Source organism: Athene cunicularia, assembly GCF_003259725.1.
Source record: "Athene cunicularia isolate RWA chromosome 26 unlocalized genomic scaffold, athCun1 chr26_part1, whole genome shotgun sequence".
Taxonomy (NCBI): Eukaryota; Metazoa; Chordata; class Aves; order Strigiformes; family Strigidae; genus Athene; species Athene cunicularia.
This window is the reverse complement of record NW_020799136.1, coordinates 1,296,972-1,311,077: the sequence shown is the minus strand read 5'-3', so window position 1 is coordinate 1,311,077 and position 14,106 is coordinate 1,296,972. Positions and strand designations below refer to the sequence as shown.

General features: G+C 44.3%; 1 protein-coding gene across 2 annotated transcripts; it reads left to right on the top strand.

Moving 5' to 3' along the window:
- The first annotated feature begins 6 nt into the window (after window positions 1-6).
- FAM72A (family with sequence similarity 72 member A) lies at window positions 7-3,408 on the top strand. 2 transcript variants are annotated; one of them, XM_026864248.1, is made up of 4 exons: window positions 7-38; window positions 1,087-1,164; window positions 2,276-2,400; window positions 3,314-3,408. In XM_026864248.1, the coding sequence occupies exons 1-4, from the start codon at window positions 7-9 to the stop codon at window positions 3,406-3,408; spliced, it is 330 nt and encodes a 109-aa protein (XP_026720049.1). The 2 variants fall into 2 exon arrangements, with proteins under 2 accessions (XP_026720049.1, XP_026720048.1); XM_026864247.1 differs by having other exon boundaries at window positions 7-158.
- Window positions 3,409-14,106: the final 10,698 nt, after the last annotated feature.

Below are 14,106 nucleotides of genomic sequence, written 5' to 3'. Positions count from 1 at the left end.
CCCGCCATGTCGGGCAGCAGCTGCACCTTCGAGGACCGGTGCGTGGCCGTGCTGTGCTGCCGCTTCTGCCGGCAGGTGCTGAGCTCGCGGGGGATGAAGGCCGTGCTGCTGGCGGACACCGACACCGACCTCTACTCCACCGACATCCCGCCCTCGGGGTAAGCGCCGCGCCTCGGGGAGGAGGAGGAGCGGGCGGCGGGGCCCTGCAGGCCCGTCAGCCTTGGGGCTGTGGCCTCCCCCGCACGGATCCGCCAGGCGGGGCTGACAAGGCCGCACCGGCCCCCCGGGGATCGCTCTGAACCCCGCTGTCACCGGGAAAGCGGCCCCCCAGCAACACCCTTCCTCCGTTTCCAGTTCCACCTGGTTCTCCTTCAGCCCCGGGGAGGCCACGGCGGGACGGTGAGAGCAAGGCTGGCCCTTATCGAGCAAATCAAAAGCCTGATTTAATCTATTCGTGGGGAAGACGTAGGCTCAGGAAGCCATGGGGAATTCCTCCAGCTCCTTCCTCGAGCAAAGATTAGAATTTGAAATAAATATCCGTAAACAGAACAAACCTGATCTTGCGCCGGTTCCAGAACTGACTCTCCTCCGAGTCAGTTGCCTTTTGCTTTCCCACAAGAATATTTAAATACTAAAGAAGTCAGATTGCAAAATAACATGGTAATAAGAAAGTATGGGTTAAAAAGGAGATAAGGAATCAAAGGTTTGGTTTTAAATGCCCTAGCCTTTAAGCTATTGTTCTGCAGTCTCAGCTGAGATTTGCCAGGAACTAGGGCAACGTCTCTAATCAGATTTCTGACTGATAGTGCCACGAAGCCAGCAGCAAGCGTTAGGAAGTGCTACCAGAAGCAGCCGCGTTCTGATCTAATTTGAGAGGACTTGCGATGCATTCGTGTAACAGCACACGGGGCTCTCTTGGTTTCCATATGAGTATGGCTGGTAGCCGATAGGAAAATGGATTTGCGTGGTCTTGAGGAGCTTTAAAACAACCACACAGCGCTGTAATGGTAACAACACTGTTTGAACTTCAGATCAAAACGTTACAGCCACATTAAACTTCTGTGTTTTTACTTTCTTTCCGTTTAGTACCGTTGATTTCATCGGAAGCTGCTATTTTACTGAAATCTGCAAATGCAAACTGAAGAACATCGCATGTTTGAAGTGGTAAGAATGCCATTCTATGACACTAACACCTCCTCGGGCACGCCACGATACCGTTTCACCTTCTCGCTGTAGCCTGCTGCAGTGCAAGAGTTAAGGGATGAATGAACAGATTGCACACTCTGTTTCAGATTTAATGCTGCTTGATAGAAACTCAGCCCACTACTTCTGGGCATGGCTGCCAGTCTATTTCTGTGCAAGTCCCAAGTGAAAATGTGACAACCTTGTCAGTAGTCTGAGTATATGGGAAAGCTTGCATGCCACCTGCCTGATTAAATGTCTGCTTCTACACTGAGATAATTGTGTGAATAAGGCCGCAGTAAGAAGTACTTACTCATATTCTAATTAATAGAACATCCTCCTGGCAGATCTAGTTGTTGCTAGCAGATGGAACACGCTGTCACTAAAGTTCTTGGAGTTCTGTTATCCTCTTTATTAATTCCTGATATTTATGAGTGAAAACAAGTCTCAAATAGCTCACAGTTATTTAAGACGATCCTTTCGGCTCCATAATCAAGACTTTTACCTTGTTCAGACAAAGGGTGGGGGGTTGTGATAGGAGCACAGTATTTTGGTTTTTAGACAGAAGTGGAGAAACAGAAATATCAGAGCTCATGACTGAGAAAGTAGTAAAATTGTTGTTCTAGGTTTCAACCTAGGAGAGTAGATAAGGCTTCAATATTCTCAGTCTTGTTAATCCTACTACTGACACTCTCCCATGCACGGTGCTTCTGTACAGATGAATTTTGTGTGCATGATGAACTTCTACATTGATTCCAATGGAATCACTGGCCTTCCAAAAATAAATAAATAAAAAAATAGATACACCACCATTTGTTGGTATGTAAACTAATCTGGATTACACAATTTAGGTTACTAAATGGTTCTCTGTGCCAAAGATCTAAAACTTAGATATTCTGTAACTCCTGACAGATGTTTGCCAAATATTTAAGATGCTTGTTTAACTATGTTCCCTTAACTTTTATCAAAATAGGAGCATTATTAACAGTCTGGTACCGTGGCTATTTTAACACCAGTTCAAACTGGAAAAGCCGACGACATCTATCTTTCCATCAGGCATTTGCAGTGCTCATGATGTCACTTGTCTTTCTAGTGGTAACATTGTCGGTTATCATGTGATTTCTCCCTGCAAACCTTGCCTGCTGTCCTGTAATAACGGCCACTTCTGGATGTTTCATAGCCAAGCAGTCTTTGGCATCAACAGACTAGACCCTTCTGGTAAGGAGCACATGTTTCCTTCTCGTCCTTAAAATCTTGAATTCTAAGTCCTCCTTCTAATGAGGCATCTCAGTATAGTTAAAGCATATGGAGGGAGTGTGACATATGGAAGCATAAGGCAAGCGTTTCTGTACTGCTCATCCAGCAAACTACTTTGGGGGAGGTAGCTGTAGCTACTTTGTAAATTAAAATTTTTAAGTGGGAATTTATCTTCATTAGAAAACTTAACCTACCCCTTTTGTGGATAGAAGTCAGGATTTTCTGAAGCAATATTAGGACTAAACACAGCCACCAGCTGCTATTTATAGTGGTATGTATAGCTTTACAGTGCTATTAGGCAGCTGTCCAATGGACACTCTTTTTGGGTGAGTCATGTTGTCACTCTGACCCCATATAACTGAGTCCTCATTAGCTCAAGCTGAAGTTGCAGCTCACGTTAGCTGGTTTCTTTAGCTAGGTGCTGTTTGGATGCCAAGTGTCTAGCAGAATTTGCCTTCAGTCCTCAGGAAAGCGCAGCGTTCTGACAAATCGTTTCTCCTTGCAGATGGGAGTTACTTACTGTCCAAACCTTTCAGTGTCACCTGTGTTCTAGATCAATGCATTTAAAAATCAATCAGCCATGAGGAGATTACCAATAGCTACATTAATTAGCTATATAAATATAGCTGTGGGTAGGGACTTATTCTTTGAACTATGCCGTAAAAACTGCACTTCCAAGATCACTTTGAAAGAAAAATAGAAAAATAGGAGATAGCCTAGATATATTTATCATGAATGTGACTTGCCAGGTTTTGCAATGATGTTATTTTCTCTGAAAACAGACAGTTGTGCAACTTAAAAATAAGGCCCCGATCCAAAAATACTTTTTTTTTTTTTTCTTTTCTCCTTTGTTTTCTTACCTCCTTCCCACCAGGTGTGAATGTATTGCTCTGGGGCAACTTGCCAGATTTGGAGGAAAGCACAGATGAAGATACATCCTGCATCTCTGAGGAGGAGTATATCAGATAAATGTTATCTACAGTATACCACAGTATCTTCCATAGATTTGTTGCATTGCTGTTTGGTTTGGAATTTTTTTTTTCTGTTTATTTATCCTGCTGGCCCATCAGAGCTTAAACAATACAGGAAGCCAAGAAATGTGGAAAACAATCCTGAAAAAGGAAGGTATCATTTTCCTCTTTCACTGTAGCCTTCCTTAGACTCTTGAATCTGCCTAGTGTGTATCTTCTGACTAGACACTCCTCGGTTAGATCTGGAAATGGAGATGGAAGGTGCATTTACTGAGGTCGAGGTCTGCTTTGGTTCTTACATTTAAGTCTCCACAGTTGATAATCCTTCTTAACTGTATTTTTTTTCTTCTTTCCTAAAACGGTATTCACAGAGCAAAGCCTTTCAGTTACTGTAAGTACAGCTTAAAAATCTTAAGAAATCGTTGGCCTGGCTAACAAAGTTCTGTGGTCACACGGACCATTGCCCAGAGCTTCTATTTTGAGTATAGAGTTGCTGAATAAGTGCCTTAAAGTATTGGAGCTTTGGCTCTATGATCTGGCTCTGCTTTTAGCAGCTTGTTCTCTGGGCATCTGAGGCATGTGAGGATGCTCCTGAATGTGGACTGGGGAGCTGTCTTACAGAGCCTGCCCACCTTCATCTTGCAGTGCTTTTAGGATCATCTTTCTGTGCGGATCAAGTTCATGTCTTTCCTCTGATAAAACCTAAATACTGCAGTTACTTAATGTCCAATAGGACTTCAAGACTACACTGGAGTTTTTCTTAAGGTCATCAATAAAATCCATCCTGTTTTATGTAGGGTTTTTTTTTTTTCCCTTTGTAGGATAGGGATCCTTCCAAAACAGAACTCAGTCATCCGATTGGGTCTTTTTAGAGAAAGAAAAGAGATCAGGTTAAATATTTAGTGTTTATGTTTAACCTTGTATCCTGAAGCATACAGACAATCTGGTTCCTGTGAGAAGTAATGGATTCAAAGCTCATTATCCGAGTCATTGCAGCCATAGTATTTAACTTATGAACTAAATACTGTCCCCTTCAGCTAGTCACCTGAAGGATCACCTTTAGAAAATTCAAGGTACGATCATATAAGAGAACAGAGGACATTAAAAAATGTGGATTGATGCTGAATAAATCATTCTATAGCCTCCTGTGATACTGGAAGAGGTGCAATGAAGGCAGATCTGAATTGTCTTAGTATTTTTACTGCATGTTATATATTTCTTAATTAATGGTGCTACCTCTTCTGCATTGTTTAAATGTATATTGGTATATATATGTATGTGTGTCTTTGTTTGGACTTCCTGTGCCATGTCTGCTCATTAAATAGAAGTTTTGGACTACATAGTCTTACGAGCTGTAATAAATATGGATGTGTAATTATATCAGATGATGAAAATAATGAAATAGCATCTTCTGCTTGTATTAAACTAGTTGAATAATTAGGTTCTTACTACTATGGTTACGTTTTAGAGACCCCCACCACCAAAAAAAATCACCTCCTTTTTAGGTTGACAAGCCTGACAGTTTCTCAGTCTTGGAGGTGTTCAGTCAGTTAACTCTTCTATAACACAACATCCCATTTTTTGCCAGTTTTCTGTGCTGCATGAATTTGATCGTGTTGTGACTACAATATTAAGCTGGCAAGGTGACATCTCAGACAGTTTTTCCAACAGAATTCATGAGCTAAAAATACATCTGATTGTTGGGGGATTTTTTTTTTATAAGTAGCACAAAAAGTTCAAATAAAACTCCCATAATATAGTTCTGCTTTGTAGCAAGTTCCATATTTGCCATTTATAACCTTCACAATTCTGAGTCAACTCTGTGTCAGCAGAGCTGACCATAGAGCTATTCTCCCACAGAGAAAACTATAATTTCTTCACACCAAGTCAATAATTCTGTTTTTGCTCCCTGTCTGTTTGTACACATAGAACTGGAAGTTCTACTATGAACTACTTTAATTACACAGGCCTGTTTGAGCTAGTCCATCTCAACCAGGCATCAGCTTGAAATAAAAAATGAGCCAACTTTTAAGTAAGTTCAGACCTTTTTTTTCGACAATAAAGAAGTTGTAGGTATTGTATACGAAGTAAACAAACATCATCTGTTACCCCAGCTCTCATGAATGTTATCAAACAAACTAATCTTGTCTAGGGCTACTTCTATCTGAAATTAAAAAGAGAACTAAGCCGTGTGCAGTAAAGCCATGTGCCTTATTCACAGGGCCCTAATGTTTTGGGTTAAGTTTCCAAGGATCATCCTGTGTAGGGAAATACTTTCCCAGTTGATAGATACATCTAACACTAAACAGCTGGCACAAAACCAGATCAATCTTTCTAGAAACACTCTTTAAGTGCTTCACCCCACCCAAAGCTTCATTTGAAATAAAACAACTCAGGTCTCTACTTCATGGGGTTTTTTGTTTTCTCTTTGACATACAAGATACATGTGTTGTAGCACAACCCTGGAATCTGTTGTGAACCATTTGGAAGGTGATGGTTGCAAGGCATTTGGTATAATAGTGCGGAACATCAAGACAGATCACTTCCAGAATGAATCTATCAGCAGGATTCGACTGCCCGATAGATCTGTGATCTGTCTGATACAGAAAAAGCCAGGCAGCTGTTGTCATCTTTGGTAGGATTTTACAGTGAAATTTTACATCATCTTTGCTGTGCAGCAAATGAAGTCAAAGGCAGAGCACAAAGCTGACAAACAAGAACAGAGTCCTAAGGCCTTTCTCTTCTGCTCATTAAGGTACACAAGGCAAGTAATTAAAGCACTTTAGTGTCTCTAATCAGAGCTGGGATTATTCAGAAGGCACTAGGCAACACCAGGCAAAGGGTCTTGCATTTTAGACTCAAAGTCAGTGCTTCCACAAGACTTCCAAGGTCTCCTGGCACTCACAGCAGAGCCAAAAGGGCTGCAGCCAGCCCCACCGCCCTCCTTGGCATCGTGTCTGCCCCGCGGCGCTGGTCAGTGGGTCACAGAATCATTCGGGTTGGAAAAGACCCTCGGGATCATCGAGTGCAACCATCATCCCAACTCTACAAAGTTCTCCCCTACGCACACGCGGCCACACCGCGGAGCCGGCCTGCTCCCAGCAGCTCTAACGTTGTGTAACACAGGCAAGGAGGTTCAGGGTCGCAGACTTGTTTGGATGAAGACATTTGAAAGCAGAATTCCAAAAAGCCACTGAGGATAAATAACTTTGATCTGATTTTTAAATCACTGGGAGCTGTGTAATAACGTTGCTGTCGATGGTTGACCATTTTCTTCCCTGCAATACATAATCCGTGATGCATGATTCTGGCTGGAAGGGTAGGAGAAAGTCATGGCAAACCAGTGATAAATTGATTCCCCTTCATATTCAACAAGACTTACTAGAAAAAGCACATTTAAATATTCTTCATTATTCCAGTACAGATTAATGCCTAATCATAATCTTACATTTATGTAACACCATTCACCCCAAAGTGCTTTACAATGACAAACAGTTGAGAATTCTTCTACCATTGAACTGCAGCCAACTCCAAGATGCAAAGCAGCTGCCAAGTAGACAGCATGCTGCAAGGACCATGGTAAGCATCATTCCGTAATGAAATTCAGTATGTGATCTCTATCAGTCCAAACCGATACGTCGATTATTGAGGGAGGTTCAACTGGAAAGACACTCTCTCCTCACACAGCCTGGAATGCAGTTCATCCACTTCGAGCCAGATGGGAGATGGGTCACCTCTCCTAGGACAGAACCTCGAGTCCCAGGCTTTGAATCTGAGAGAGAGAGTCCTATGGTAAGAGACAGAAATTACTAAGCTATCTTTTCTTTTCTGCTCTTTGCTCTGGCATGTGAGAGCCGGCACACGTTTTAAAGTCATGTAAAACGGTCATTTATTATAAATCACCTAATTACTTCATCGTGCGAGGTCATTGTTACATATTTTATTACGTTTGCAGTCTGTGTGGTTTTTGAAAGCATACCCCAAGGAACGGTGCGTATCCCGAGTAAACAGCCTTTGTGTGCTATTATTTGGATTAAGGGAGTGTCCACAGGCTAGTATAGTAAAACAACCACGGGTGCCTATTGTGCAAGAAACTGTCCAAGCACTGCGACTTGGAGACTCCGAGAACTCGCACGGTAAACAAAGCAGCCGAGGGATGGATAGGGAATGGCACCAGTGGCGCGATCAGAGATCAGAGGTTGAAGCCCAAACTGTGTCAGCCTCAAGAGTAGGCTCCTTAATTCCAAGACTACACCAGGGACGCAAGCCGTGCCTGTTCCTGCAGCTATGGAGCGCTTCGTCTCCTTCCATCAGGCATTTGCAAGTCTATGAATAGATTCAGCATTTCCAGCACCCAACACACATACTCCATCGTCTCATACTTAAAGCAAGGATCCTTCCCTGCCAGTGTTTCTGGATTCCTACTGCACTATCGGGTTTTTCTCTTGCTCTAGCACACAAAGTGGATACAGCCTCTAGCCAAATACCTATAAAAAGCCTACAAAGAAAACAGGTTATTCCAAACCTGTATAGCTCCAGCATTCGTGGAACTGAGATGTGCTTTTCAATTTCTGTCGTATACCAGAATGACAAGAGAGAAAAGCAGGATGCCTGCCTTGAGCATCTCCTGTGGAATTAACTCCCAAGTTGCTGATGCACCACCTAAAATTCCCTCTTCTCATCAGGAAAAAAAAAAAAAAAAAAAAAAACATCAGCATTTCCAAGCAGCTATTAGCCAGGGGGACATTTTAGCTGCTCTGCAGAGTCTCTTGTCATCTTGCATGCGTGACACAAGCTTAACAAAGCGAGTCTGCACTCTATTGATTTCTCATTAGAAAGCATGCCTCGCATTTTGGACAGCAATCAGGGGGGAAAAAAAAAAAAAACAAACCAAACCAAACCAAAAAAACAGGGCTCAAAGCTGGTCAAACAGAAGCCAAACAAAATCTCTGGTGCTTCACTTCCTATGTCATCTGAATGCTGACAGCTTGATGTCTCTGGGTAATGCCACACAAGGGAAATTAGCACCATAGCACTCTTCGGCGCTGCCATCTGCATGTCAGCGTATGTAGAAATTTGTGCAGGCAGTTATAAAGCAAGACTGATAAAAAAGACTTGATCTTTTGCATTTCTCTGACTACACTTATTTCCTAGAGGAAAGTGCTAATTAAAAATAACCCAGTATCGCTCCAACGTAACTGCAGCCACACAAGGCTTCTTCCCCGCTGTGCTACGGCAGAAGCTTATTAGTTCATCCCACTCCAGCATATGGCCTGTTCTGGAATAGGAAATTTCCACTAACAGAGGAGACAATGCTAGAAATACAGGTGTTTTGGGACTCTCATCCTAGTTTATACGGGAACATAAAACCAAGGAGAAACTGGTCCTGTGTCTACTGAGCACATCTGATGGTTCCAGACACAAAAGCAAGCTAATGAGAATTTAATTTTTTTTAAAAATTCTTCTGATTTTGCCTCTTCCTATCATCTGCCTGCCTCTCAGAGCCAACACCACGCTCCAGCAACAGGCTGCCCAGATAAGCAAAGGCGTTTCGGGACCAAAGGACACTGAGAAAACTGAGAATACGAAGCTCACACGCCCTTTGCCTACACCTTCTGGAGGTTTTGCCAGTAGTTGTTCTTCTATTACAAATGTATTTGTCTTCATTTTAATAAGTATATATTTAGTTCTGAGACTAGCAAAGCTCCAACAAGAATGAATCTGGCCTATTATTTCTGCTATGCTCACAGAACATACCCAGAAAGCTTTTTCAGAAGATGTTGGCAATGGAAGAGCTACAAGATAGCGTGCAGCATGCAGCAAGCTGCTTTGGATGTGAGGAGTGCCAGTCTTCACTGTGAGTCTTGCAAGCAGACTTTGGCCTAAATTAAAAACAGTGTGTGAAGCTGGAGACCCAAACACATTTAAAGACAGCATCGATAGGATCTATGTCCAAAACAGGACTAAGAATGCACCTTCAAGCCCCTTAAATTCAAGCAAAACTCTGCATTAGGCTACTATGCTAGACGCAAAATCTAGGTCCTTTTCAATTACAGAATTTTTAAACTGTTTTAGAGCCACTTACTTTGACAGATTCACTTTTTTTTTTTTATTTCTTGATTCATCACTGTATAAGTAGACATAGCAAGAGAAGTAGATGGTTTTAGACCACCAAAGTGCCAAAGCTACAGTAATTCCCTCACAGGGTGGTCAGTGAAGGCAACACAATCAGAGAATTATTTGGTTAAAAATGCGGATGGAATAACACAGGGTCACATTTGAGGGAAGATTGTGAAAGCTACTGCAGATTCACCCCGGCACTCAGATGTTAATGAGCGCCTAAAATGTTTGGAAAAAATTAAGCAATCTGTTCTCGTACAAAGGCCCATCACAAGACTTTCCACAACGTTGCTCTGCTTTTTATTGGACCCCAGGTTGGAAGCAAATTCGACTCCTCTTCAGAGTTGACCTAAAGTCCAAATTACTTTCTTTGTAGTTTAGAATTTAAAATTCAGATTAATATATTTTTTTCATCTGACCTGCTACCTGCAGGCTGCATGCATAAGGGCCAGGAAGTATATATTCAGCAGAATATGCCCATGTTTTTAATTCTAGTCCTTATGAGAAATACAAATTTTAAAACTGCTTAAAAGCACCTGGCACTGGCCGCTATGAGAAACCTTTTACCTTATTAACTGGATCCCCACTCTGATGCGATACAAACACGCCAGTGATGCATGAACTTGAATCTCTCCTTACGTTTGTGCCGCTCTGATGGCAGACAGCAATTCTCAGCAAATCGAGCAGCACTTGCTCTAAGTCAACCCCAAAAGCCATAGGACTTCATAACAAGCAGCTTTTGGAGAGCGGCAGGCACTTTGATAACAACCTGCCACTCTCCTTGCGTCACTTGAGCCTCTTCGTCCTCCTGCCAGGGGGTTCAAATCGTGGGCACTGATAGCTTTGGCATTAATTGTAGTGTGTGTTGCCAGACCTGACAAAACGCAACGTTACTTTCCCCCCCGCCAGTGCCTTGCTAGCGTATTTAAAGCAGGCACAGCTCCTTGTCTCCTAGAATGGCTACCAAGAGATGCCAGGTGGCTCCAAGCCTGCCGTTTTCCCAAGCCCAAGGGAGAGCAGTGCAGTTATCCCTGCGCTCTGTCCCACATTAGAAGTGGGATTCTGTAGTCTCTGTATTCTCCTGAGCCTCCCAGCAGAGATCAAAGACAGCTATGTTTGGGTGTGTGCATGCACATACATGCATGGAGAAGACACCTTAATTATGGTCTGAACATTTCTCTTCTAGAAAAAAAAAAAAAAACCAAACTGGTTCCCTCTTTGTCACTTAACCTCTCCCCCGCGAAAATTCAGCCTGGCCCAATTTGCTCCTTGGAAACAAACAAATGACCTAGGGAGAAGAGGCATCAACCAAGTGTATCTTGGCTAAAAAAACCCCGTGCTTTGAAGAGCAGAAACTCAACACCAACGCAGGCTTTGATGCCACAGCACAAACCCAGTGACTTGTTTCTTACGCTTTCCCTTCCCTGTTGCACAAGCGGTCAGAGCAGTCGCCGCAGGGGAGTCTCTCTGCCTTGTGGAAGGGGAGATGTTTATGGCCAAACGGCCACTTCATTGGGCTGCTCAATTCACAGACACCGCTGACGCCGTGACTGGAGAAAAATCAGGAAAGTGTGATCTTCCTTGTGCTGAATTGATTACAAAATAGGAATAGCTCTGGGAAGCCCGGGTGCCACAGGACTTTCAGCTTGGATTGCAAATCAGAACTCTACCTAAGAATAATGAGGGAGAAGCATCCCTTCAGTCAAAGCCTGTGGAGTTTTGACATCATTTTCTGGCCATTGCTAGAAGGAGAAAGGAGAACACCCTCCTGGAGGGATCACAGCCTGACCCAATGCCTTATGTCTATTAGGAGCGTTGATGGGGCCATGGTGGCCACCAAGGGACAGAGCCAAGCCAGGATATTCCCCGTGCTGCCAAATTTCACAGCACAGACACCAGCGTGGCATCTCCTTCGCAGGCTGCCGCACCACGCGCTTGGGCTCTTGGTCAGGACACAGACCAACACCAAAGACAATCTTGTTTCTTTTGCTCCCGCGAGAGAGGCTGCTGTTTGCAAGACGTGGCCTCCGAGGGGGTGTAACAAAGCAGAGGGAGGGAAAGTATAAAGTACAGGTTTAGTTGGGTGAATCCGTCAAGCCTGCGAGGTCTGCGCACACCTTCGCAAATTGACCCCGGGTGCTGAACCAGGTGGAACGTGCTCAGGGGAAAAAGGGGTATAAAAAGTTGACAAGACTCACCCTCTCTCTTGCTGGAGAGGTGGGGAGGCTGGCTGTGGGAGCAAGGGCTGTCTGGGCACGCCAGTCTGAGCACGAGAGCACGTTTGTGCCACTCAGAAGGTCTATTGCTGCGCTCGAGCAGACTGCTGGTCCCTCCAACTCACGCACATCCCTTCGCCTTGGCTAATGCTTCACAAGACAAGTGGCTTTATTCCTACAGTGCCTGAATACCGCAGTATCTTGCCAGACAGCTATCCTGTGCTTCCAGAGCTCTGCTAACAGGTTTTGAATATTTTCTAAGCCAAGCAAGAGCACCTCTGCCTCTCCCACCACCTTCCAAATTTCTTTGTAAAACAGACAATCCAATTCCTCCCTCTTCCCACTTTTAAAACACAAACAGTAATTTTTCATGCTAAATAAGGAGCCTTTCACACTTGACAAACTGGCTTGGTTTTGTTTCTTTTTTCTGGTGTAAGTTGCTGACAGTCTGTTGCCCCCAAATGACCCCTTTGTCAGCCCCCAGGTACCCAACTGTACCCTCAGCTCTCCCTTTCTTATTCTCCCAGTGTTAATATACACCCCCTGTCGCTGAGGTCAGAGCTTGACATCCCGCTGGAGTTAAGCTTTTTCCTACTGCAAAAGCATCACCATAAGATCACCACCGTCACAAATTGTGCCCGTCACATCAAATGCCTTCTCCAGCTGGAGGAGTCCAGAGCCAGAGCAGCACAATGGCTCTTCCTTCTAACCAAGGCAGGAGGAGGTTGAAGCACACAAATAAGCAGGGCTGGGGGTGGGGGTAGTACAGCAAATGCATGCATGTGCACGATCCATGGTGATCTGGGGGTCTTCCAGCTCTGGGCCTCAGCATGATGAGCTGTCATCAGGCCACAGAATAAGAGACACTGGCATTATGCTCAACGAATTTGCATTAAGAGCGATTAAAAAAAAAAAAAAAAAAATCCAGCTGAATTTGTAACTTCAGCCAATTGTAAAGACAGAAAGGTTCCTCAACACAACACGAAGTATTTAATTCTCTGATAACAGAGTGAAGTAAAGATAGCAGGGAAAAAGCAAGAGCTCACTATCAATGGAAGCAGAGAAAGGGCCACTGATATTTTAAGGCATTCACCTTTAGGTTTTAAGCCGCTTATCTCAGACTGCTACATATGTGGTCTCCTTGGGAACCGAGTCAGACAATAAATCAGATGTGCCAACATTTATCAGAAGCTCCAACTAGCCAAAAACATCAGCTCTCCCTAAGAATGCCAGATCGGTTTTGCAAGACGCGGGGCCAAGCCTGGAGTCACTCTTGAGGCATGCAGCAGGGGTAGGAAATGCCGCTATTACACTCAAAAGAAATGTTGCTGATATTCCTGTTCCTCACTGCCGTGTCCCCCTGGAGCCACGGGCTGTGTCAGAAGCTTCAGAGGAAGGTGAAAAGAGAAGAATCAACCTGGCATTGCACAGGCATGGTTAATGCACACATCAGGACAACATCTGCATCTCGTGTGCCCAGTCAGCCACAAAAATAACCCTCCCCGTCCTCCTCACAGCGTGAGGCATGTAAGAGATTATTCTGAGTCTGAACAGGGGGGAAGAAAAGCAATATTCAGATAGAGTAGTGGTAGGAATAAAAACAGCTTGAGGAAAGCCAGCGAGATCAGCGTATGAATATTTTCTAACTGCGACTCTCCTGCCAGACGCGAGGAAAAAAAATCCAGACATTTCACATGTGCAAAACCAAACAAAACAATCTCAACCAAATCTTTTTTTTTTTAAAAAAAAAAAAAAAAAAAAAAAAACCACAACAACCCACAACCTGGTGAAAATTTCCCAACCAGTTCCAAAATGTTTAGCTGCTTATGTGTAACCAAAAGAATGTCACGGCAGGCGTTCTCGGGGCAAAGACCTCTCTGTCTCGTTTACAGGGGATTTGGCCAGGAAAATGAACTAGTGGGAAAGCAATGGCAGCAACACGGCTTGGTGAGTCCGCCAGAAATCCTGACCCCGGTGGCGTCAGACCCACTTGGGTGGGTATGGGGTAACTGGCCCGAGGGCTCGGAACAAAGGTCTTCAGCAGCGGTCCCAGGGGAGCTGGGTGAGAACACCACCAGCACCTGCTCATGGCAGCGCTTGACACGTGGCCAAGAGAGGAAAACAGCAGCCAGCCTTTCCCTTGAAGCGGCTCAGGTGATGTATGTCTTTTTTTTTTAAAAAAATATAAGTTAAAATGGCTTATCCCCGGAGTGACAACCGCTGCGGGCGCTGGAGGCAGGGTCCGGCTCCGGGCTGTCGCAGGCCCCCACGGTTCGGAGCCCACCCGCAGCCCCCGCACGCTCAGCACAGCCCCTGGGCCAAGCTGCGGGGCTCCCGGGGGGGGAAAGCCGCCCCCCGCC